Consider the following 26,776-nt stretch of genomic DNA (forward strand, 5'->3'; position numbering starts at 1 on the left):
AATGAAGTCCTTTTCAAGGTCAAAAGCCATGGACCACAACTAGACCAGTAGGTCCCTCCTCCACATCCCCCAACTCATTGTTGAGGGGCTGACATTTCCTAATTGTGAGATCCTCGCCAACATCCTGAAGGACTACAACATTGACATAGCCATACTCCGGGAAACTCATCACGAGGATGACAAAAAGGCTGCAAAGAGAAAGATTGCAGATTAGCTCTCCACCAACTCACACCTGAGGCAGCGACATGGCTGCAGAACCTCGACATGAAACTTTAGCGCAATCCATATTGGTCGTTCACAAGAAGAAAGATGTGAAGAAAAAAAACATTAAAATAATTGTTGATGGATGTGCAGGCTTAAACATTTCAAAAAACAATTGAAATTTAAAAAGTGACGTCATGTCCTGTGAACCAATCCATGAGGATACAGTCTTGGTGGAGGAGGCATTGATGGCTTTGTCGAGCATCTCCACTGTATCCCGACAGGAAAGAAGCTCTGTTGTAAAACAGCCTCAATCTGCCACCACGCCAAGGTAGAAATGCCAGGTCAGGTGAGCTGCAATGAGGTGAGGCAACCACAACTATCAATACAAGGCTCAAAACCATGTGACTATCTGTCAGAGCCCAGACTGATGGAATGATACCCGGAAAGGTATGATGGACAATGAGAACGAATACTGCTTGATCGAAGCTCGCTGCGGAGGGAAATTTCATTCCTATCGGCTGAACTATCGTCGAGTTATGTAAAAAAATATTAAAATTACTACCATTAGGTCATGACCTTAAAATTTAGGTCAACATCAAAAGACATGATATCAACCCCACCGACTTCACATTCACATTATTGATGTAAAATTTCATTGCGAAAGTTCCAGCGGGCTCCGATATCCAGCTCGGTAATTGATACGGTTCGGGAATTTCGAGTGTAAGGAGTGCAGGAAGAAAATAATGATCATAATAACTTTCTAAATGGGGGTTTACTACTCCGAGGGGTTGAAGAAACTTGTGGTTCCAATTAAAAATAGGGGACGATAATTGCGGAAACAAACCTGACAACAGCAACAAGCCTTCCCCAAGCAAGGGGGAGGCTCAACAAACGATATTTGATGAAGGAGCACACCTGGTGTTCGAGTTGTGCCGACAGGTGAAGGGGAACTCGGCACAACCTTCCATTCGTTCCTCGTTCTTCATCTTGACTGCATTCACCGGACCCATCGCCAGTGTGTGTGGTCCCTCTCAGTGTATTATTCTTCCTTTCTCTTTTCTTTGTACTCTTCTGCTCCCACAATTCCTCCTCGTCCTCATCCTCACACTCTCTCTTCCTTTTGCTGCCCTTCTCCCGCTGTGGCTCTTGGGGAGCGATTTCCAATGGAGACCTTGGTAGGAGGGAAACGGAATGTTGAAGGTCACTTCCATTTGTGATGAAATCATGACCCCCCTCGCCCCATGATGCCCCACATCTTAAAGTCCCAAGCGAGTCACACCTCGTCCAGCCATCTTCCCTCTACAAAGTCAAAATGTTCAGTGTCCCCGAGAGGAACGTGTCCGTCCTTAAGATGGTGTTGAAGTGTTGGGTAGGAGGAATAAAGTGAGTCATAAACAGCAGAGGTGGAGAGTAAGCGGAAACCGAATCTTCTGATCACCAGCAACTGCTGACGAAGGTATTCATTAACCCCTTCGTTTGCATCAGTTGGTGGAGGTTAAAGATCCCATGGTGTCCACCACAAAGTGTCCGTGAGCTCTCACCGGTACACTGGACCATTGACAAGTTCCTGCTCGAACCAACAGCCATGCTTCGAGCAATGATGTAACCCAGCAGGCATGTACTGCATCCGAAACGAATGGACCCTTCATCAAGTTGTCATCCTTCCATGTTAATATGCAAATGTACATCCACAGATATATCAATATTTACAGGATTAACAAATACAAGGGAGTTCCTGCACTTCCTCCCATAATGCTCCGATATCATGATATTGCACAAAGTGATGGAGTTAGAAAGGGGACTCACAGCTCTTGGCAAGAAACGTCACCACGTCCCACATTGGCATCTCCACGACACAACCTCTTGGCCTCTCCTCCATCATGTGTCTCTTTTCTTTTCCTTTTGTTTTTACAAGTAGTGCTGGTGCCGTTCAGATCTTTCTGTACCCTTGGTATGGGGTTGGCATGGTGTTGGCACACACTTGGGAGTGTTGGTAAATGCTTTCTCCTGATCTTGATCTTGATGCGTGGAAGGGTCTTTGTTTGCTTGATACTGTTGAAAGACATGTGGACCAAGGCAGGCTTACGGAAAAAGGAAACTGATACATGGAAACATCAGCTCACAGAGACGGGAATTAAAAACAAATAATATAAATAAATTATTGCGAGAGATGATTTACACACTCACATACCTCGTTGGGAGCTTCACATCTTCTGAATTCTGCCCTTCTGTACCTGTATTCCCATCAAGACCATCAGGTGACCGCACATAGAACAGGAGATAAGCCTGTTGGTGCATCACCTCGGTCACGTTCACCTTGTTCACGAATGCATCATTCATTTTAAACCAGGTGCCGTGACTCACCTGTGGGGAAGTGCATCAAATATCATCCCTGCATTGTGACAAAAGCTCAACATATCGAAGAACAATTCACTCCTTTCATATTTGTAGTTTGTGGTGGTCGTGACAATGGCTTGGCAAAGTTGATAAGTCTCAATGTCACTGCAGAGCAGAAACGTAAAGCTTATCTTTTACAAAGAGCAAGAGTGTGAGGCCTGTACCATTGTCAGGGATTTGGAACTTCATTACATTGGGCGAGTCATTGTGTCGATACTCAGTCTGAACTCCACATTTCCACACCGATTGGCAAGGTAAATTAAAACCACCCATTGTTTTACTGACACAAGAGATGATGTTTTGGCGGCACCTACCCTTCTGTGAAGGATCGTACGTAGGATGAGATCGCCTGGTTTCACGCCATTTTACATCTATGATGGATAAAACCAAGAACGGACTGGACACTCAACAACTAATAATGTTCCTCATGACCTGATCAAATGTTGTCCATTGTTCACTCAATAGACTCATGAACTGAGGTTCCATCTGGATGGTCACAATGGATAATCAAAATGTGATTCAATCACGTAACCTGAAGAACATGTTCCCCTCGGCCTGGAGGGCTGCTGTACATCCTATTGGACACAACAAGGTCACGCAGCAGATAATGGTCTCACGTGGATCACTCACCTTGACAAAACTGAAATAGTGACCTTTACAACTTCTTTTCCCATGATGGACGAGAACAGCATAAAGGAAGTAGTATATTGGAGGCCCGTCTGGTTGTGACATGTGGGGACGAAGATTCAGCTTTTCAACATATGGGAAGTTCTGTGGATAAATAATCACGTCATTGGAGGTCAAAAGTTCAAACACCAATTCAGTCCAAATCAGAAAGTCATTGCTGAATTCTAACCAGGTGTATCGAGCATTTTAGAGGTGAAATTGGTGACGTAGTGAGCACCTTGTGGAATGGTGCCTGATGAGGTCTTGGATCAGAAACAAAAATCACATCCGATCGTGTAAGTGTCCTGGTGTACAGGTGTTCCAGATAAGGACAAACGTACCTTTGAGATCTTTCCCCCAGTGACACAGGAAAACCTCTTCAGTGTGAAGGTGAGGACGTTTGGTGGGTCGTAAATTGTGGTAGCCATTGTGGCAGGTCTCTTTGAGTTGCACCTGGAAATCATCACCACAATCCCATCAAACGTGATCATGAGATATATAAACAACACTGGGGGTTCTGGTCACGTGGTGATCAGTCACCAGAAAAGTTGTTTTTTAAGAGACAGATAACTTTGAGAAACGTTTCCATTGTTATAAAGATCTTTCCCTGCACAATGCAGATCAACATTTGGAACAACAGACGAAAGGTGCACCCACCGTTCACAGAAATAAGCATTGTCTCCAAACAGGTCGTCTCTCCTTGAAAAATGCTGAAGGGACTCCTCGATACCGGAAAAATTCTGTGGAAGGACAGGGTAATAGGTCAAAGGTCATGGAATCAGCACACGATCATTATTGTGAAGTTCGAGCACACCCCCCACCACCAGATTTATTTAGTTTATCACTTACATTTGTCTACCTGCACCAGGTCACGTCACGGCGAGTAAAACGAAACGGAAAAAATATTTTATAAAAAACTGAATCCCAACCTCAATATCGAGGAGAACGTCCCTCATCGGCTCGTTCCTGTTCGACTTGTGATGGCAAGTGAAACACTCAACTGATGGAGAAACGGACAATGGTTACCACAACACAGAGAATGTGATAACTGTTGTTTCACTCTTCCATGAGCCTACACTTGTGCATCAACACACTGGTTCGACCTCATAGTCAAGGAGTTTCAGTTTGTACCTTATGGGATTAAAAACCCATTTATCATTGTCAAAAGATACAAAATATATATTATAGGCATCAACTAGTCCTTAACTAACATGAGAACACACACACACACACGCGCACACACACACACACACACACACACACACACACACACACACACACACACACACACACACACACACACACACACACACACACACACACACACACACACACACACACACACACGTGGAGTGGAATTCGAACCAAGAGATTGGCAGGTTCACTGAGAGTGATTCAAATGTGTTCAACGGATTAAAGCACAACCAAGATGGAGTTCATCAAAACTGAACAAATAAATAATGTGGCACACAATAAAACCTGTGTTATGTGATCCCCTTCCAATCAAATAAAAGCGGCCATACTGTACAGGTACCCAATGTGGTATTTACCATTACAGGGTGCTCATGTGTGCATGATCAGTTGGTCACAGAAGGCCGCAAGACGTTTGATCCACTCATTGTGATGGACTCACCTTGTGTTTGGAGGTTCCCTTCAAATGTCCGACTGATCACCTTGGACGAACAGCAATGCTGACAGAGGCTGTGAAGTACAAAAGATGAATGTACAAACAGTAAATCATGAACTCACTGAGTTTGGGGTCTGAGTGTAGCTGGTTACGTACTCACCAGTGAGTATTCGTGTTTATTGAGTTTTATCCCTGGGGATGGGGATGAAGTTAGCAATCAATCTCAAAAAGCAAACATTGTGCCACCACATCAGGATCCACCACGAGGTCAGGTCAGGTATGGGAGCATGTGCCAGAACAGCACGTCGCTGCGTCCACTTTCCGTCGGTACTCCAGGGGCCTCCGTCTGGCCAACCCCCAGGCAGATGCCAGGCCCATCCCCATCTCCTTGAGATGGTGGTCAACCTGCTGCAACCATGAGGCACGTGGTCGGCCCACTGGCCTCCTCCACTCATGAGACCCACTCGCTGAGAGAATCTGGTGAGCAGGATCAGCGTCAGAAAAACAAGCCAGATGTCCATACAGCCGCAACTGACGCTCACGGACTATGCAGGTAACAAATCTCATCCGAGTCTCTCTCAGCAACCGCTCGTTGGACACAAAATCCGACCAGCGATAGCCAAGGATTCTCCAAAGACACCTGGTACCAAAGGAATTAAGTCTCCGTCTCAGATCCTTGGTCAGAGTCCAAGTCTCGCACCCATAGAGCAAGACTGGAAGTACCAAGGACCTGAAGACTCGGACTTTCGTCCTCCCGCACAGGTACCGGCAGCGCCACACCCCATGATCCAGTGAATCCATGACTCCCCAGGCCCGACCCAGACGTCTATTGACCTCTGACTCGCAGCCAGCAGAGACATGAATGTCACTGCCAAGGTAAGTGAATCTCTCCACGACCTCAACATCCTCACCACAAACAGACACAGACAGGACAGCAGCATCCAAGATGTCACCGAAAGCCTGGATCTTAGTTTTGACTCAAGAAACCCGTAATCCTAGCGGCTCCGACTCTTCATTCAGCACCTCGAGGGCCCCCAAAAGGATGTCTAAAGTCTCCGCAAAGATGACTGCATCGTCTGCAAAATCAAGGTCCGAGATCTTGATATTCCCAAACGATGCAACGCAACTTGATCTCTCTGACATCCTCCCTAGAATCCAGTCCATACAAGTGCTGAAAAGTGTGGGGGCAAGTACACATCCCTGACGAACTCCAGTAACAACTGGAAATAAGTCAGAGGTGGTACCACCACACTTCACAGCACTCTCAGAACCAGAGTAGAGTTCAGACATCAGATCGATCAGTTTTGGTGGCACCCCACGAAGACCAAGAATCCTCCAGAGGACATCCCGATTCACTGAATCGAACACTTTACAGAGATCAACATAGGCTGCAAGCAGCCCCTGCCGAAACTCTCGTCTGCGTTCGTTGAGGACACGAAGGGCAAGGATACGGTCAATCGTTGACCTCTTTGGTGTAAAGCCTGACTGCTCTGGACGCTGGTGCTCAAGCAGATGGTGGCGAACCCTATCGAGAATTATCCGAGCAAAGACCTTGCCCGGCACTGAGAGCAGCGTCACCCCTCGGTAGTTGTTGCAGTCTTGGCGATCAGGTTCGATCAGGTTCGATCAGGTCAGGTTCGATCTGTGACCTGCTACAGGTACCATGTAAACCTGTACTAATCTGTTCCAAGTTCGGGTTGTCGGCGACTAAACCGTCTCCCCCACCAGGTTTTCTGGTGAGGAGGGTGTTTGGATATGGACACCCAGCAGGATTCAAAACAAAACCTATCAAAGGGCGGAGGAGCTCCTTGTGAGCCCACGGCCATCCATATCTAGTGCCCAACTGTGTCTGCAGACGTCCTCCTGCAGTTGGGTTACTTCTTATTAGGAGGTTGGTGGCAGGATTTGCACTCCAGCCACCGTAAAACGCTTCATTCCGCAAAACGCAAAAACGCAAAAAAATCTGAAAACCCACTCCGTGGGAGTACCTCCTGTGCAGCTTCCCTTCGCAAGGCAGCTCACCGGATGACGGGATTGGGGCAAAGCCTTCGGGACCCCCAATCTTTGATAGGAGGGAAACCACGGGGTAACATCCCTGGGTCAGATTGCGGGAGAGTGTGTCGGAGTGGTGCTGAGGTGTCGTCCACCAGACGGCGGTCTCCTTGGGTTAACCTGAGGCGGTCCCTTCGGGTGGGTGCCTGGAATGTCCTATCCCTAAGAGAGGATGATCACCTGTCTCTGTTATCATCTGAGCTCAAGCGTTTGGACATCGGGATTGCAGCTCTCTCTGAGGTTCGGAGACCGGATTGCGGCGAGATAATGGTGGGTGGTTACACCTACTATTGGTCTGGTTGCTCTGATGGTTACCATACCCAAGGAGTTGCTGTAGCTGTGTCCAATAAGCTGACCCCAATGATAATTGAGGTAACACCGGTCAACGAGCGTATTTTGAAATTAAGGATTCGTCACTCCTTAGGTGTCATTTCCCTGGTCTCTGTTTATGCTCCGAGTAAGTGATCTCACCGTGAAGGATGCATTCTACGCCACGCTCGAGTCTGTGGTTGATCAGTGCCCCAGACGAGATACACTTCTAGTCTTGGGGGATTTCACTGCATCGACTGGAACTGATAGGGATGGTTATGAGGTGTGTGTTGGTCCCCATGGGTCAGGAACTATGAACCAGAATAGCACTAAGTTCCTTGACTTTGCAAGAAGTCATGGACTTAGGGTGGTTGGTTCATGGTTTCAGCGCCCACAAGCTCATCGCTGGACTTGGTATTCCAACGCTGGCGGTGTGGCAAAGGAGATTGACCATGTCCTCATTGACGGTCGTTGGAGGATGATCCGGAACTGCAGGGTCTACCGGAGTGCTCAGTTCCTCAATACTGACCACAGGCTTGTTGTAGCAACTCTAAAGCTGCACCTTAAATCCTGGAGAATGGTACCATCCCAGCCTAGGCTGGATGTTGCCAAGCTCAGGGATGAGAGAGTAGCTGAGGAGTTTGCGAACAGGCTGAGTGGACAGTTGGGGGGTCTGGGTGCTTTGGGGGGTCCTGAAGAGTTGTGGAGCGCCTTTAAGACCACGGTCCTTGATGTTGCCGGTGGATGTCTTGGAACTCACCGCAGGGCAAAGAAGAATTTTGTCTCAAGGGACACTGGATACCATTGGCCAGAGTCGCAGGGCCAGGCTGAATGGCAGAGCTGAGCTGTTCAGGGAGCTGAGGCGTAAAACTGTACGTGCACTGAGGGTGGACAAGGAGGCCTATGTGCGAGGAATCTGTGAGGGGGTAGAGCATCACCTGTGGACAGGTGATTCTCGTAACGCTTACAGGGGAATTCGCGCATTACGTTCATCCAAGCCCATCCCTCAGAGCACTGCAGTTCGAGCAGAGAGTGGTAGGCTCTTGACAGAGGAGTCTGAAGTGAAGGCCCGCTGGGCCGGTTACTTTGAGCTGTTGTACCAGGCTGATCCCCCAGCTGTCGAGTTGGACGTCAAGGGTGTTACAATCCCTGTTGCTGACCCACGAATCAACTGTGGTCCACCTTCGCTTGTGGAAACACAGGCTGCGTGACCAGTTGAAACGGGGCAAAGCTCCAGCGATTTGTGGCATCCATGCCGAACTTCTCAAGGCTGGTGGAAATGCTGCACTCGTGTCGTTGCATGCAGTTTTGTGCTCTGCCGAGAACACAGGCGTCATCACAACTGACTGGAAGAGGGGCCTTGTTGTCCCTCTCTGGAAAGGGAAGACCTGACAAAAAAATCCACCACGAGCTCAACCCTGACTGGTCACTCTGTCCTTCCCTCTCCACTCTCACATAGTCTATATCAGTATTAGTCTGTCTTTGTACTCCCTTCTCATTACTTATCATGTATGTGTGCACCCTGACCATCATATCCTCCCTCTCCACCCTCCAACCCACAACTACTCTAGTACTTTTAACATCTTAACTCCTCCACTATCGACAGTTCTCCGTCGATCATTCCCATATTGTCTTGTCTGATTCATTACTTGCAGGGCTACCCAGTATAGTTTTATGGGACCTAAAACACTTCCCAAAAAACAACAACAAACATTTCCTTCCCTTGATTGATTAAGGGTGGAAGATAAATATCTGGAGATAAAGAGCAAGTTACAAATTCAAGAAGAAATGGAGGTCTCGAATTGAACTAGAATGTGGTGAACAAATGAAACATGGATCGTGACACTCACGATCAAAAGGGAAGTGCTCCAGGAGCTGTTTCACACCTAAAGGTCCCAAAAAATGATCACACCCATGTTCATTAAGATTATATTAATTACTCACCATATTGGGAATTATCAATCATATCAATTCGTGGTAGTGTACCACAAGGCACTCTCATTATCCTACTAACTCGATGGCGGCTGTGGGGTTGTCAGGTGGCGTCGTTCACTGTCAGGATACGAAAGGTGTGTTATCACAGTGAAAATGGATTAAATCCAGGACAAAGTGGAATCAGCGAATCCTTTTGAGAAATTTGTGAGTTTTGCTTCATCAAGGTTCTGAAAGAGGTGTGATGATAAAACTATTGGTAGTCAAAGGATATGATGTATTTTACAAACATCTTTCACTCTCTGTTCGTTCAACCATGTCCTCAGACCTGTTTGGGGGTTCGTGTCATGAGGCACTTTCTACCCTAACCCCCACCCTTCCAAAAGGCAGGAGGGACAATTGACCCCACACTGCCCCCCCCACCCCCACCCCTCCCACGTCCCCCATCTCTGGAAGTCACGAAAATATTTGTATCAAACTAAACATCGCTGTGCTGACTTTATTCATAAAGCAAAGGTGACAAAATGGTGGTGACCTCGCAGCGTGAATGATAAACACGAGATATGTCCATGAAAAGGGAGAGGAAAACACAATGGATCACATTGAGATCTCCCAGCTGTGGAATCATGAACCTGGCAAAGTTTAGGTTCATAGAAGTAGATAAAACATAAAACAGAATGGATAGAAAAGGAAGAGGATGTGAAGCTCTCACGTATCATCTCGCTGCATGGCATCCAAGAGAAACCCGAGGAACTCGTGCGCGTCTTCCTGATTACCTTGAACAAAATGTTGTGCAATACCTGCAACCATTCAAACAACAATCTCTCCAAACAACAATCGAAATTATCTTAAAATCCATTTATCATAAAATCAAAGTAATCTGTGAATTAAAACTGTGCAAGGAGAACACACACACACACACACACACACACACACACACACACACACACACACACACACACACACACACACACACACACACACACACACACACACACACACACACACACACTTGTGACAACTCAATAAAAAAACCTCAACCTCCCCCTGCCAACTCTGTCTCCTCTTCATTCACTGCCACCCCCCCCCCCCTCAGCCCCAGATCCTCAACCTCCCCCTTCCAAAGCTGTTACATCTTTACTCTCAACCTCCTCTCATTCAGAAAAGCAAATGGGCATTCCCACGTCGAAACAGTGGAATACGTAAGGCTCACTGTTGCCCAATCAAGTGATCACTGACTTCACAGAAACCCATCACAATTTTAAGAGAAACAAGGAGCTAATACTCTCGGTCCCCCATCTTTTGGGTGGTATGAGGAATCGATCGTTATGGAATGAAAGCTAAATCTTGAACTGCTTTTGAAACATCACGTGCACAAGCCAAGTTACTGAGATGGTTTCCAGGGCAACAAAAATCAGCCAATCACAGCCATGATCTCATCACGTTGGGATAATGTCCTGAGGAACAGATATCTACAATATGGAAGTTCAACGGTTTTGTAAATATCACGGACACAAAACTTCATGGACGGATGATCGATGATGGATGATTGGTGGATAATTCTACAGGATTATAAAGTGTAACTTATAAAGGGTTCTAAAGTGTAAATTATAGAGGGTTCTGAAGTGTAAATTATAGAGGGTTCTAAAGTGTAAATTATAGAGGGTTCTAAAGTGTAAATTATAGAGGGTTCTAAAGTGTAAATTATAGAGGGTTCTCAAGTGTAAATTATAGAGGGTTCTAAAGTGTAAATTTTAAAGGGTTCTAAAGTGTAAATTATAGAGGGTTCTAAAGTGTAAATTATAGAGGGATCTAAAGTGTAAATTATAGAGGGTTCTAAAGTGTAAATTATAGATGGTTCTCAAGTGTAAATTATAAAGTGTAAATTATAGAGGGTTCTAAAGTGTAAATTATAGAGGGTTCTAAAGTGTAAATTATAAAGTGTAAATTCTTGTGGGTTCTAAAGTGTAAAATATAGAGGGTTCCAAAGTATAAATTATAGAGGGTTCGAAAGTGTAAATTTTAAAAGGGTTTTAAAGTGTAAATTATAGAGGGTTCTCAAGTGTAAATTCTTGAGGGTTCCAAAGTGTAAATTATAGAGGGTTCTAAAGTGTAAATTTTAGAGGGTTCTAAAGTGTAAATTTTAAAGGGTTCTAAAGTGTAAATTATAGAGGGTTCTCAAGTGTAAATTATTGAGGGTTCTAAAGTGTAAATTATAGAGGGTTCTAAAGTGTAAATTTTAAAGTGTTCTAAAGTGTAAATTATAGGGGGTTCTAAAGTGTAAAATATAGAATTTGTGGTCACAGTCAGCTGAACTGTCCCACCAACGGGTCGAACTCGCACACACACAGCACACACCGGACGCATGCATGGCTCCTTCAACATACGTCGAGATAGCATGATGTTTTCTCCAAAGTGTTATGTTCCACAACCGAATATAAATGTGTATTTGTTTTTAAAATCACAGGTGTCAATGAAATAGTTTCTTTGAAAGAAAGTTTCTTCCATTCTCAGGACGATGTTCGGGTAACCATTGTACGGAGCTGCCTTGTGTGCACAGAGAGTTGTTGAAATGTACGACTCGCATGTTAATGGGAATATTACATAAATTAACATGTAATTGATCACTTTGCAATAACATTTATATCACTGTTTGTCCATTTGGCTGAAACAGGTTTAAAATTGAAAAATGAAAACCCTGAAATGCCACGATCGTGGAGGTCGAGTCCGAGAGCATCAAAGTCCTGTTCTCCAAGTGTGACGTCAATGATTCAGGAAAAGCTCCACCAGGAACGTTTAACCTTTAACCTTTCCCGGGGGGGGGGGGTGTACAAGGCATTCATTTAGAAACAGAATCTTGGAGGGGGAAGTGGTGGCAACCAGAATTTGCAATAAAGAGGGGAGGGGGGCACAGCATAATTATGGAGGGGGAGGGGGCACAAGTATAATTTATATGGAGCGGGAAGGGGGCACAAGTATAATTTTATGAAGGGGGAGGGAGCACAAATATAATTTTATGGAGGGGGAAGGGGGACACAAGTATAATATTTATAATTAAGGAGGGGCTGTACACGAACATTGTGCGAGATCTTTCACGAACAACAGAATTCCCTCCGAGGGGAGTGGGTATTTACCAGTAAACTAAAAACATGGAGTGAAAAATATTCCAAACTTTACACCCACAAGGATTTGTGGGAAAAGGCGGGAAAAGGATCGGTTTCATTTTTTTCGTTCTCACACCCTCAGAATGATACATTTGTAAACCTGCAATCTAAAAACGGTCAAACAACTCCCAGGATGGAGGGGTCTTGGTGGTGAGTATAGGGGACTATGATGGAGTTGTTGTCGATCAGGATGTGTGGATCATTATTCATGCATCAATGAATCTCCCTGTGACGTTTCTTTCCGGTGCACACGAGCTTGTACTGCAGTATACGATGATAACTCCACCAAACACCGTTAATGATGGTGTTTCACTCTCGTCGGGCACATTGTACTCACTTTGGAGCCGTGAAATGAAGGGCCATGGAAGGAACGGTGCCCTTGTGTCTGACATCGCCTTGATGATGTGTTGGCGCATCGTACACAATGTGCATGATGAAGTGTGCTCACCTGCACGTGATAAAAACAAAAACTTAATGATCATGCCACTGAATGATCATGGTTGTAGGGTAGAGAAACTAAGTGAAGATATAGATGAACAGGGCGAGGTACACACCATCATCGCCATGACTCCCTGACAGCAGGTGGTTCACCAAGGGTGCTGTGTACGTCAGGCATTGGAGCGTGGCGTTCAAAAAACAAGTGTTACCACCGTTCTTCAAACCTGCCCCAATGCCTCGACTTCTTCGCCACTCCAAGGAGAGCTCACCTGTTGTGTGATGGTCAGGTGTGGGAACATGTCTCCCATTGTGATCGTCATCTGCAGGAAGCAAAACCCAAATATGGTGTCATATACATATATTTGGCATCAACTCCATGATATCACGGTACGAGTTCAACAACACACCGGTGTAGATCCAGAAAGCCAAAAGGAAAACCCACATTTGGTGGTGTTTGGTTCGCAATGGGGGGTCTTGTCACTGTTGAGAGACGCGTTCAGCACCCTCTCAACATTCACGTTCTGCCTCATCGCTGATTCTGCAGGAATGGAAAACAGAGATAAAGGGTTACTGAGGTATAAAATAAATAAATAAACAAATAAATACACAAGAAAACAAATAAATAAACAAATAAATAAATACACAAGAAAATAAATAAATACACAAGAAAACAAATAAATAAATACACAAGAAAACAAATAAATAAATAAATACACAAGAAAACAAATAAAAAATTAATACACAAGAAAACAAATAAATAAATAAACAAACAAATAAATACACAAGAAAACAAATAAATAAATACACAAGAAAACAAATAAATAAATAAATACACAAGAAAACAAATAAATTAATACACAAGAAAACAAATAAATAAATAAATACACAAGAAAACAAATAATAAATATCTCAATAACGATCATAATCGTGATCCAGTAACAATCATAATCTTGATCCAGTAACAATCATTATTTGATCAGTAGTAATCGATATCAGTGATCCAGTAACAATCAGATCCAGTAACGATCAGTAATGATCTTGATCCAGTAACAATCATAATCTTGATCCAGTTACAATCATGATCTTGATCCAGTAACGATCTTGATCAGTAACAATCATAATCTTGATCCAGTAACAATCATGATCTTGATCCAGTAACGATCGATCACGATCTTGATCCAGTAACAATCATGATCTTGATCCAGTAACAATCATGATCTTGATCCAGTAACGATCATGATCTTGATCCAGTAACAATCATGATCTTGATCCAGTAACAATCATGATCTTGATCCAGTAACAATCATGATCTTGATCCAGTAACAATCATAATCTTGATCCAGTAACAATCATGATCTTGATCCAGTAACGATCACAATTTTAATCCAGTAACAATCATGATCTTGATCCAGTAACAATCATAATCTTGATCCAGTAACGATCATGATCTTGATCCAGTAGCAATCATGATCTTGATCCAGTAACAATCATAATCTTGATCCAGTAACAATCATGATCTTGATCCAGTAACGATCATGATCTTGATCCAGCAACAATCATGATCTTGATCCAGTAACAATCATGATCTTGATCCAGTAACAATCATGATCTTGATCCAGTAACAATCATGATCTTGATCCACATTCTTTCATGAAGATAACAATTCCCTGAAGATTTTTCCTCCTCTCAACATCATTCTCATCTCCTTGTTGAGAATTTCTCTCTTTCTTTGTGAATTAAAGAATAAAACAAATTCAAACAACGGTCTCCAACCTCCTGCCCTCCCTCACCTGTACTCCCTCACCTATACTCCAACCACCTGTACTCCCTCCACCTGTACTCCCTCATCTGTACTCCACCACCTGTACTCCAACCATCTGTACTCCACCACCTGTACTCCCTCATCTGTACTCCACCACCTGTACTCCAACCACCTGTACTCCCTCCACCACCTGTACTCCACCACCTGTACTCCCTCATCTGTACACCACCTATACTCCAACCACCTGTACTCCCTCCACCTGTACTCCCTCATCTGTACTCCACCACCTGTACTCCCTCATCTGTACTCCACCACCTGTACTCCAACAATCTGTTCTCCACCCACCTGCCCTCCCTCACCTGTACTCCACCCACCTGCCCTCCCTCACTTGTACTCCACCCACCTGCCCTCCCTTACCTGTACTCCACCCACCTGCCCTCCCTCACTTGTACTCCACCCTCCTGCCCTCTCTCACCTGTACTCCACCCATCTGCCCTCCCTCACTTGTACTCCACCCACCTGCCCTCCCTCACCTGTACAATAAATCGAAGTGAACGAGGAACAGGGTCCAACACAAACGATAAAAGTCCAAACGGTTGAACCTCCAAAGAGCGTGACAGTTATCAACTCGGACCAAACACAACTGCAGAGTCACGTCACATTTTGTTGCTTAGCAACAGCACAAAAATAACCGACATCCAGGTCTCTTATTCCGACCAACGGAACGTTTTTTCCACAATCGATTTCATTTGTTTGATTTGATGATAAATTTACATTAAAAACTGAATAAATGTTTTTTAAACTAAGTTAACCAAACCCAGATAACCAAACTAAGTTAACCAGCACTTTTCGAGGTTCACGGGATGACAGGTCAGAGGGAGCGGACTTCACTCTCATCCACCTGGTGGGGGTTAAACTGCCAGTCTGACTGTAAACTGTCGTCCTGGTGATGTTCAGCGCAGGGTGATGCATCAATGAGCACACCTGATCCTTTGGAAACGACGTTAAGTCGGCTATCCAATCTGCTAGCATTCACCGAAGGACGTTAAATATCCCTTAAAGGACGTTATTGGGTTAAGTATGATTTATTAATTGGTTTCAATGACTGAAGAAAACTAAAATCGAATGTGCGAGAATGTTTTTATTTCATGACTCGTAAACTGTAATTGTTATATTCTCCTCTGACATTTATATCATTTCATCACTCACGTCGGGTTTTTTGTTTTTCCACAGGAAATTCCACATCCTCGTAATTAATACATGCTCCAGGCGGTGTATTGGTACGCTTTATTGTGTGTGATCGTTTGGCAAACATCTGCGCTGACTAATTAAATTAAATTTTTGACTAAATTTCGTTAGATTTTTTCGAATTATCCGTTCACATCATAACTGTGAATGTGAAGAAGATCCGATTTTAATATCGAAACGGATTGGGAGACACCACGTCAGTTTCACACAAAAAACCGTTAATCACGTGACTCGTTTTCCTTCTCTCTGAAACACGTCACGGTGACGACATTGGATTGATCACGTGACTCCTTTTCTCTGAAAGACGTCACGGTGATGACATGAGATTGATCACGTGGTACAGGCGGTAACTTCCGGTAAACATGAAGGATCGTCCACCTTTACCGCTGAAGGAGGTTGGTGCCTGCACGGCAAAGCCAATTCACTGTATTTATCATTTTTGTTTGTGTTTGTGGAATCATGGTGATTTATTTCGTCGTGGTTTGGTGTAACGATGCTTTTTAAAAGGGTTCGGGGTTCGAATTTCATCTGATACCTGCAGAGAGTGATCGACGACGGAGCGGTTTGAGGTGATGGTCAGAAGGAACTGAACACCGGAACACAATGGAGATCGTGTGTGTGTGTGTGTGTGTGTGTGTGTGTGTGTGTGTGTGTGTGTGTGTGTGTGTGTGTGTGTGTGTGTGTGTGTGTGTGTGTGTGTGTGTGTGTGTGTGTGTGTGTGTGTGTGTGTGTGTGTGTGTGCAGGTCATGTTACATCGGCTCTGATAACTCGTCATCATGATGAAGGGAATGAGATATTTACATTCCCAGATATTTAATTGTTTGGGGTATTTACCGGAAAGTTCACTCACTCGTCACAATGGTCCCATTGTTCACGCAAACAAAGCAGCACGTCATCAATCATGCTCTGATCACGTGGATGGTTCTAGAACCATGACACAGCTGCATCACCTTTGAAAATCAGAACTAGAACACGGCTGCAAACCTCTCCACGTCTGGGAAATATTGTATCAAGATGAATTATAATTGCTCACCTTGTACATCGGATGTTTTTACCCCACACACGTGACCTGAGGTGCAGGGTTCAACAATTGGTTCACTTCTGTCCGTCTGTCCTTCTGTCTACAAACGTCGGTTGATTATTGAGGAACAACTTGATTTCAATTTAATGTTTTATTTTGAACATGAATCTGAAAACGAACCTGATGTTTTCACTACTTTGCTCTGAATTCGTCCCGAGCACACAGGTACACAGAGTGATCATTTTTTACTCTCTCCCTCTCTCTCTGTCTGTCTGGAAATCAAACAAGATTTAAAATCATTCCAAACAGGAAACTTCCTGTTATTCATGATGTCACAAAGGACACAAACAACCAGAACATTTTTAAGCAAATTTCACTGGATGACAAGGGTCAAGAGAACTGGGGATTTGGAAAAAAATGTATTTATTACAGGGTTACTGAGAACTGAGAATGATCAATGCAGAGACATACTTCAAGGGCACTCGGTCGAGCGCATACCTCTGCTCCGCAATGCCTGATCCAGTGAAACATATCGAGACGAATAACTTTTTGAAATATCGTGCCATATATCGGTTTTTGCCCCATCTCTTAATGGTGAAGAATCACTTTAAAAATGAAATAATTATCACATCCGGATCTTCAGGAAAATTCTATCAATTCTTTCTGGTCACTCACCCAACATGCCCTCCAAGTTTTGTCCGAATCCATCCACAACTTGGGATATCATGCTAATTATCGATTTTGGCCCCATCTCTCCACTGGAGAAGAATCACTTTAATAATTCTACTTGCCGGATCCAGATCCGGTTCTTCACCAAAATCGAATCAGTTCGTCCTTATCACACATCCAACCTGTCCAAATTTCATCCAAATCTGTCCACAACATTTTGAGATATCCTGCACATAAACAGACAGAAAGGTGAAAACATACCCTCCTTACACCTTCGGTGGTGGGGGTAACAAACCCTTCTAAAAGGTTATCTCAAGACGAGAAAAATGAGTTTAAATAATCGAACATTTGTCATATTTGCCAAGATGAAATCACCGACGTCAAGGTGAGAGATCATTGTCGTATTTCAGGAAAATACGGAGGACCTGCTCATCAAAGTCGTAATCTCAATTACAAACTTCCTTTTTCATTCCTGTCTTTATTTACAATAATGCAAACTACAACAAACTCAATTTGTTCATACATGAACTCTCGACAGTTGGGAACATATCTCCTATTCCTAACACAGACCAGAACTACATCTCTTGCACCAAATCAATTTGAATGAAGCACAAAACTCTTATGAGATTTCTTGATTAGTGCAAATGTATTGATCCAGTTCATCATCGAAATTAGCTTCAAGTTTCATATCATTTTCTAATATCCAGTCATTTCTCAAATCAGGATGAAATGGAACTCTTTTCATTAAGAGGTGTAGAGTAGGTATATCATTTTGACTACATGGACCACTTTGACAGATTTAATGAAACACAACTCCCTCCTCAAGAGTACTTTTTCACAAACTTAATAAAAGTCATATTGATGATAAAGAATATCAACGCACACAGAAAAATTTGTGGAATGAGGTCAATATCAAAAACCTACGTGAATACCACGACCTCTGTGTCAAGACTGATGTTCTGCTGTTGGCTGATGTGTTTGAAGCCTTTCGAGAGGTGTTTCAGAATAAGGATTCCTCAGGATTAGACCCAGCTCATTATTATACAGCACCCGGTCTCACTTGGAGTGCGATGTTAAAGATGGAATGGATATGGGGATGGTGGCAGAGCGACAAGGGGCTCACCCACCTCCAGACAGACCGAGCTCCTGCTCGTGAGGAGCTGCTGCGGGTCATCAGGTGCAACTACCAGACCGACTGCAGCAGCTTGAGGTGCACATGCAAGAAGCACGACGTTGAGTGTACTCCTGCTTGTGGAAACTGGAGAGGGTCAAGTTGAACAAACAACACAGCTGGCATTTGGCGAAAATGAAAATGATGAAATTGTTGGCATCTGAATGCATATTGTACATTGACACAGATTACCCATGGTGGGGAGATGCTGGCAAGATGGCAACTACTCATCTTCTGTGCAGATCGATGCTTCTCTTGCATAATATTGTTATGAATCTGGAACCCATCACACACAACAGCCAGAGTCCTTATCGATAAGTTATATCGGTAAGTATGTGTTTCTAGGTAGGGTCCCGCCCTATGTTTAATGGGTGATTAATTGTATGTGCGTTGTGAATTATTTTATAGTTAGGATTTTTACACCACCAACAACGACAACAACGCCCATCTTTGCTTCTTCACCACCAACAACAACTACAGCTACTACCACTACTACTACATCGACTACAACAACGCCACCCCGCACTCGACCGGTCGCCATTACACACGTGTTTTTGGCTGAGGACGTGGGCGGAGCCTTCATTGCCTCGGGTCGAAGCTCCGTTCCGAGGAGGGGCAGAGAGCGTTTCCTCCAGCCAATGAGCGGAGGTCGAGCACCACACACGTGCCCCAGTCAATCGGGAGGCCGCCATGAGTCGCCTGACAACCCACCGTCCAATCAGGAGGCGAGTAGCGGGGAGAGAAGCGCCTCCCTCCTCAAGAAAGCGGAGAGGACGGCAGTTCGGAGGATCGTGGCGATTGAGGCAGACGGTCGGAGATTGGCTTGGTCTGGACCAGTTTTTCGGGTGACCGTGTGATTGTGGCGACTGCAGAGGGTTCTGCAGATGGTCGTAGTTGGAGCAGTCTGCGGTCCTTTGGAGGGCAGGTCTGGTAGTCGAGCAGCCAGGATCCTAAGCCGTGGACTTCGGGTCGTGGGTTCGAGTCCCACCAGTGGTTCGGAGTCGGTGTGGCCACACGAAGCGGACAGGTACCCCGGCCCGGCTTGACCGAGATAGACCTACGGGTCCAGTTATTTTGGGTGTGTGTGTGTGTGTGTGTGTGTGTGTGTGTGTGTGTGTGTGTGTGTGTGTGTGTGTGTGTGTGTGTGTCCGTGGGCCACATCTGTTAAATAGAGCTGTTTAAGTGTTTTCTTTTCATATTACATTTCTTTTATTTGTGATAACTCTGCTCTGTGTCTCCCCTCCCCGAATATTGCTATAAATAAATCCCTTTTGTTAAATGTTCCAGCTCATTTCTGTGTTTCTTTCATTGGCTTGGCACGCTGTGTATTGAGAGATAGCGAGGGTAAATTGTTCATTTGGTCCGGCGCGGCTCTGGTAACTCCGCTCGGTTACGCCGGATCCGAGTCGTTACCTGCGACTCGGATCGGACAGAGTCGACCGAGGGTGTGGTTCCACGGTAGTTAGACTGCGTGGGTATTGAGGTATATTGAAATTAGGCAAATAACCCTGGAGGAGGAACTTGGGTGGAGCCAAAAGCCAATGGGTGTTGAGAGGCAGAGCCAGCAAGCGAATTGGTAAAAAAGACTGAGCCGGCAGGCGAATGGGTAGGTTGTCGATCCCAAGTCAGACAGAACGAGCCGACAGGAATGAAGAAAGCAACGATGGGCAGGAACAACGCCGACTCTGGAACGACACACGAGGAACGACGACGACTGCGACCGTCCTTTTATAGATCCGGTGGGGCGGGGTCGATGACCCGAAGCGGTGTCGTCACCCGAATCGGGCGCTCTGGTTGGGCCCCGACCAGCACACGAGCTGGTCGCCATGACTGGAAGCGGCTCCACTTCACTTCCGGCCAGATGGTTCCAAGCTGAGGAATCGTCTCGCTCCGAGCACCATGACATGAATGGCCTTGCACCGAAATCCGTGATATGAATATCTTTGCACCGAACCCCGTGCCGTGTCCCGGCAACCCGCGGTTGGCACTTGTCCATGTGCCTGCTCCACGGTGCACCACGCGGCCCGAGCGATCCGGCCGCACAGCATGCCTCTGCCTGGTAGCAGCTGCATCGAGGCGTAGGTGTGGGAGGATGTTGGCCGTCTGCAGGAGACATTTGTTGCCGTCGTGGTGAGTGAAGACCGATGGTAAGATGTCATTGTAACCCCATGCGCAGACCCGACAAAAGACGTGGGTAATTCGTGCCCCGTTCTTCATGATGATAAAGTATCATGGCCGTGCGCGAGTCCACCATTAAGCACATGGTCAGCGTGCGGGTCCACCCACCATCGAGCATCATGTTTGCGGTTATCAAAGGCGGTGGGATGCACGGTGCCAGCCCTAATCTGTGTCAGGGAATTGAGGGAAAAGTTTGGATATAATTATGTATGTCGGGTTGAGTTGAAGAAGAAGATAGATATGATTATTAAATGGAGAGATGGGTTGAAAAGAACACGCCTCGTGCGGCCTGTACAGTGGGTGGAGGTTGTTTATTGTTTGCTGCATCGCTTGCCCTTCGTAAAGATGTATACATTGTGTGTGGCTGCAGTTTTTACAGGTGGCTGTCTGAGTGCAGTGCCTGCTTTGATTTTTTTCAGGAAGAAGATGAAAAGAGTAGGAATGAAGACAAATATAAGACCTAACTGTGAGATCCACACGACCCACTGTCCCGTTGCCCTGCTAGACAAAAGGGAAGGGACTATCTGAACGTATATTAATGGAATAACTGTCGAGAGACCGCTGTATGGTGGTTGCTATTGCTTTGGAGGGAGGTGGTTCCCAAAACCGCAACAATATCATCGACATTTAAAAATGGTAATGTCCTGGAATTATATCGTGCCAGTGTGGATTCAACTCCAAGGATGGGGGTCTGGGTCTCGGATGAGGGACCAGCAGGAGAACCTTGTAGGTGTCGAGATGATGATGGCCCACTCTGCTCCTGGTTTTGCCAATTTTTTAAGGCCTCACATAGACTATCCTGAGGTGCTTTTTGTGTTGTTAATAATGTTAAGAGGACAATGTGCATCAAACGTTTTTGAATCAAACCTTGTGTTTTTATACAAGAGTCTACAGGCTCATGGAGGAGTTAAACAACAAAGGGCAGCCAGCTTACAAACCACCAAAGGGTATGGTGGTGGTTGTGGGTGTAGACATACAAAAGGAGGAATCACACAAAAAGCCAGATGTGTCCTTGATCTGCCCCCACACTGCATCAGTATTTCACATGTTGATTGAACACATGAACATAGTCCATAACGGGCAATAACGAGAACTATACTGGGAAGAACGTATACCTCCACCAGGCTGAACAGTTGATATTTTGTATCCCACTGATAGGATGGATCTGGATCAGGACCTGAACCTGAACGAAATTACCATCGGCTTGTTCTTGTCATCTCACCAACTCATCAACCTCGTTTTGTCATAAGTCATCCACAACTTTTTGAAATATCGTGCCACATATTGTTTTTCATCCTATCTCTAAATGGTGAAGAATCACTTTAAAATTTTTGTATTTTTCACCAAAATCTAACGATTTCGTCCTTGGTACACACCCAACTTCTCCACTAAATTTTGTCCGAATCCATCTTCAACTTTTTGAGATATCCTGGTCACAGACAACCAGACACACAGGCGTGAAAACATAACCTCCGTCGACCTTCAGTGGGAGGTAAGGAAAGGAAACCCAACTGCCCCAGACCCCGTCAGGTCCAACTCATGCACGAGAGGCTCGCCCAGGTGTAAGGCACCACCAGGAAGCAGTCAGCACCCTGGGATCCCTCCAGGGCCCAGGCTCTCTTTCTCTCTTGGGAGAACTATTCACACAAGTACTTCAGCTTGCAGCATTGAGGCCAAGAGGACCCGAAGGTCTTCAACATAAGCTACTGAGCTACACTTTCTCCATCACACCATTTACGAACCTCTTGCACTGCACACTCCAACTGACTAGTTCTGTACATGTACCTTGATTGAAATATTGTTCCGAATCTGGAAACCATGCGCACTCAACATTCAGGTCCCAAAGTTAGTTATTTCGATAGTATGTCTTTATAGTTGGAATCCTTCCTTCTGTCTAATGGGAATTACATGTGTGCGCTTCGAGTTATTTTTTCGCTAGGTTTTTCCTTGTCAACTACTACGACATCCACTACAACAACGCCACCGTCCCACACTCGACCGGTCGCCATTGCCCACGTGTTTTCGGCTGAAGGCTTGGGCGGAGCCTCAAACGCCTCAGATCGAGGCTCCGTCCCAAGGAAGAGCATGGACCGTTTCCTCCAGCCAATGAGCAAAGGGCGAGTATGACGCACGCCCCAGCCAGTCGGGAGGTGACCACGAGTCATTCGACAACCCCTCGTCCAATCAGGAGGCGAGTGGGAGGAGAAGAGGCCCCTCCCACCTAAGGAGGAGTAGAGTGGTTGTCTGGACCAGTGCTGGAGGGACAAGGGTGCGTTCTGCAGGATCGTTGCGATTGCGGTCTGTGGTCTTGGTGGCGAGTGTGGCTTGATCCCGTTCGTGGGCCGTGGACTTCGGGTCGTGGGTTCGAGTCGCTGAAACCGGACGAGGCGGTGAGGTACCCGGCTCTGCCGAAAATAGAACCACGAGGTCCATTTATTGTGTGTGTGTGTGTGTGTGTGTGTGTGTGTGTGTGTGTGTGTGTGTGTGTGTGTGTGTGTGTGTGTGTGTGTGTGTGTGTGTGTGTGTGTGTGTGGGGGGGGGGGGCGCCGCCCTGTAAGTAGAATTGTGAAGTGCTTTTTCTTTGCTCATTGTACATTGCCTGCCTTTTATTCGTGATAACTCTGCTCTTCCCCCCCCTCCCCGATTATTGTTCCGAGTACGTGTGTGGCCGTACGTGCAAAAAAAAAAACACATTTCAAACCGACCCAGAAACAACAACCACACAGGCCGTTCCTTCGCTCTCGCGTGCCCGTACGTGCAAACCAAAAAATAAAAACTTTCAAACCGCGAGCCAGAAACAACCACACAGGTTGTTCCTTCGCTCTCGCGTGCCCGTACGTGCAACCCCCCCCCCCTCCAAAAAAAACTTTCAAACAACGACATAGGCCATTCCTTCGCTCGTAAATGACGACTGGATTGGGGCATTGTGTTTATCTATAAATGCGCATAAGAAATCGAGACATTATTAGAACACACTAAGTCATCACTATCCGGAAGTGGTGCGTGCCCGTACGGAATGTTCACCTGCATTCCACAAATTATCGCTTGCATTGAAGTAACAACTGCTGTGATACTTACACACACAGAGTTAATTAAAATCATTTACCTCCCTGTCTTTGCTTGCCATGACATTCGCTGCCATTGACCATTTCCACTCCTACGCCACGGTAACTAAGGCACCGATCCCCATCGTAACCGGCACGGCACGTGACGTCATTATCGGCCGGCCGCGCACTGGCCTACACAGCCATGCCTGCGCAGCAACGTGTCCTTTCATTGGTTGGTAAATTAATGGCCATAACTTGGGAAGCACTTATCCGATTAATATCAAACTTTGAAAAGGCACGTCAACAGGGCCCCAGCAATATACCTGGCACGTTTCAATTAGATCGGACCAGTGGTTGTTGAGAAACAGCGGTCTCACACACACACACACACACACACACACACACACACACACACACACACACACACACACACACACACACACACACACACACACACACACACATTGCTGGAATTATAGATAGATAAATAAACCCCTGTTAAATGTTCCAGTTCGTTGTTTGTGCTTTCATTGGCCGAGCATGGTGCGGGTTTGAGAATTAGTAAGGCCGTTCGGGCCGGTAAGTTGCCACTTGGACCGACGGATCTTGGTAATCCCTGCTCGGTTTACACCCGGATCTGGCTTGGTAAACGGTCCGTTCCGCCCGAGGTCCGTCGAGGGTGTGGTTTTCCCCGGTCGTTGGACGACGTGAGTATTTAGGTATATTGAAATTAGGAAACTAACCCTACCCCACGCCGTCAAAATATTGGCGACCACGGTCCGCCAAGGGATCCATGAACTCTCGGACTTATCCGAGAGTCACGACCTAAATTCCGGGTGTTCGGTGGGAGACGACTCCACTGCTCCACCAAGTGGTCGTTTATCGCCACCGACCACCCCCCCCCCGGCCGGCAACAATACATCATTTCACCCCCACCTTGGCGTTTGTGTCTATTTGCAATGGGCATGATGTTACACAATCAAGCTTCATGAATAAGTTGTTGCAAGGAAGCACAAAAATTAAGAAAACTGTCTACAACTTGTGTGCACATCAATGTTGAGGCAGAATGAAGACAACAAGTGGATATCTTGGTCTTGTTACCTGTATAATTTCCACAACCTGGATTCCACAACCAGGAGAATGTCTTGGAACCCACCTTCAGGCGAAGCAGAACTTTGTCTCCCAAATGACACTTAATTCCATTGATGAGAGTCACAGGCCAGACTTAATGGCAGAGCTGAGCTGTTCAGCAAGTTGAGGCTTAAAACTGTACGCGCTGCAATGAGGGCGGACAAGGAGTCGTGTGTGCGAGGAATCTGTGGTCAAGTGATTCTTGTCCTGCTTATAGAGGAATTAGTGCATTGCGTTCCTCCAAGCCTATCCATCGGTGCACTGCAGTTTGAGCGGAGTGTGGTTGGCTTTTGACAGAGGAGTCCGAAGTTAAGGCCCGCCGGGCTGGTTACTTTAAGCGGTTCTACCAGGCTGACCATCAGGCTGTTGAGTTGGATATCAGGGGTGTAACTATCACTATTGCTGGCGCTCTAATCAACTGTGAACCACCATCATTTGTCGAAACGCAGGCTACGGTGAACCGGTTGAAATGAGGTAAAGCTCATGGGATTTGTAGCATCCATGCTGAACTTCTTAAGGCTGTTGAAAACGCTGCACTCGTGTCGTTGTATACATTACTATTCTATGTCTGGATCACAGGCATCATCCCAACTGACTGGAAGAGGGGCCTTGTTGGCCCTCTCTCTAAAAGGAAGGGTGATCATCAGGACTGCAACATCCACTGAGGGGTGACATTACTCTCAGTGCCAGGCAAGGTCTTTCCTCGGATAATTCTTGATGGAGCTCGCCACCATCTGCCTCAGCACCAGTACCCAGAGCAGTGAAACACCAAAGAGGTCAATGAATGACCGTTTTGTTGCTCTTTGGGTCCTCACGGAATGTAGATGAGAGTTTCAGCAGGGGATGCTCACAGCCTATGTTGAACACTGCAAAGCATTCGATTCCGTAAATCTGGATGCCCTCTTGAAGATTCTCAGTCTTCATGAATACCACCAAACCTGATCAATATGAATTCTGAACTATACTCTGGAACTGAGCGTGTTCTGAGATGTGGTCGTTCCATCTCTGACATTTCCAGTTGTTACTGGAGTTCTTCAGAGGTATGTACTGGCCCCCACATTTTTCAGCACTTTTATGGACTGGATTCTGAGGAGGAAGTCTGAGAGATCAAGTTGCGGTGCTTTGTTGAGGAATATCACGATCTCTGACCTTGATTAAACAGATGATTCAGTCATCTTTGCGCAGATGCAGGATATCCTTCTGGGGCTGCTCGACGCATTGAATGAGGAGTCGGAGCCATTGGGATTACCGGTTTCCTGCATAAAAACGAAGATCCAGGCTTTCAATGACATCTTGGATGCTGTTATCTTGTCTATACCTGTTTGTGGCAAGGATGTTGAACTCACACAGAGATTCACTTATCTTGGCAGTGATACTCATGTTTCTGCATGTTGTGAACCAGAGGCCAATAGACGTCTGAGTCAGACCTGGGGAGTCATGGATTCACTTGATCATGGGATGTGGCGCTGTCGGCACCTATTTAGGAGGACCAAAGTCCGAGTCTTTAAGTCCTTGGTGCTTCCAGTTTTGCTCTACGGATGTGACACTTGGACTCTGACCAGAGATCTGAGATGAAGACTTAACTCTTTCAGTACCATGTCTCTTTGGAGAATTGTTGGCCATTGCTGGTCAGACTTTATGTACAACGAGCGGTTGCTGAGAGAGATTCAGATGAGATTTGCTTTCTGTATAGTCCGTGAGCGTTACCTGCTGCTGGATGGACATGTGGCTCATTTTCCCGACACTGATCCTGCTCACC

At 45.7% G+C, this 26,776-nt stretch overlaps 2 protein-coding genes across 3 annotated transcripts; both read right to left on the reverse strand.

Moving 5' to 3' along the window:
• Positions 1-25: 25 nt before the first annotated feature.
• On the reverse strand, positions 26-3,371 carry LOC147020793 (uncharacterized). Of its 2 annotated transcripts, none has more exons than XR_015061963.1 (4): positions 2,396-3,371; positions 2,011-2,256; positions 1,120-1,825; positions 26-555 (listed from the first exon to the last, which is right to left on the reverse strand). XR_015061963.1 is itself a non-coding variant. In XM_085896425.1 (4 exons), the coding sequence occupies exons 1-4, from the start codon at positions 2,542-2,544 to the stop codon at positions 547-549; spliced, it is 660 nt and encodes a 219-aa protein (XP_085752551.1). In that variant the 5' UTR covers positions 2,545-3,371; the 3' UTR covers positions 26-546. The 2 variants fall into 2 exon arrangements, 1 of the variants encoding a protein (XP_085752551.1); XM_085896425.1 differs by having other exon boundaries at positions 1,120-1,375.
• LOC147020794 (ubiquitin carboxyl-terminal hydrolase 17-like protein 5) lies at positions 2,704-13,319 on the reverse strand. The gene is made up of 10 exons (XM_085893813.1): positions 13,232-13,319; positions 13,059-13,109; positions 12,604-12,799; positions 4,901-4,968; positions 4,197-4,267; positions 3,925-4,007; positions 3,609-3,720; positions 3,232-3,372; positions 3,034-3,087; positions 2,704-2,823 (listed from the first exon to the last, which is right to left on the reverse strand). The coding sequence occupies exons 1-10, from the start codon at positions 13,317-13,319 to the stop codon at positions 2,704-2,706; spliced, it is 984 nt and encodes a 327-aa protein (XP_085749939.1).
• Positions 13,320-26,776: the final 13,457 nt, after the last annotated feature.

The sequence above is a fragment of the Eptatretus burgeri genome, chromosome 9 (genome assembly GCF_056783735.1).
Source record: "Eptatretus burgeri isolate ZD-2024b chromosome 9, Ebu_testis_v1, whole genome shotgun sequence".
NCBI classification, from domain to species: Eukaryota; Metazoa; Chordata; class Myxini; order Myxiniformes; family Myxinidae; genus Eptatretus; species Eptatretus burgeri.

Bases quoted from the DNA above. Each gene is read 5' to 3' on its own strand.
- LOC147020793 (XM_085896425.1), bottom strand. From the start codon at position 2,544: ATGAATGATGCATTCGTGAACAAGGTGAACGTGACCGAGGTGATGCAC. The intron at 2,257-2,395 runs GTATGTGAGTGT...GTCTTTCAACAG, and splicing joins GATGTGAAGCTCCCAACGAG to TATCAAGCAAACAAAGACCC. The intron at 1,376-2,010 runs GTGAGTCCCCTT...CCTCCTACCAAG, and splicing joins GACGTTTCTTGCCAAGAGCT to GTCTCCATTGGAAATCGCTC.
- LOC147020794 (XM_085893813.1), bottom strand. From the start codon at position 13,319: ATGAGGCAGAACGTGAATGTTGAGAGGGTGCTGAACGCGTCTCTCAAC. The intron at 4,008-4,196 runs GTTGGGATTCAG...GTCCTTCCACAG, and splicing joins ACGTTCTCCTCGATATTGAG to AATTTTTCCGGTATCGAGGA. The intron at 2,824-3,033 runs GTCATGAGGAAC...TGTGGAGTTCAG, and splicing joins AATGGACAACATTTGATCAG to ACTGAGTATCGACACAATGA.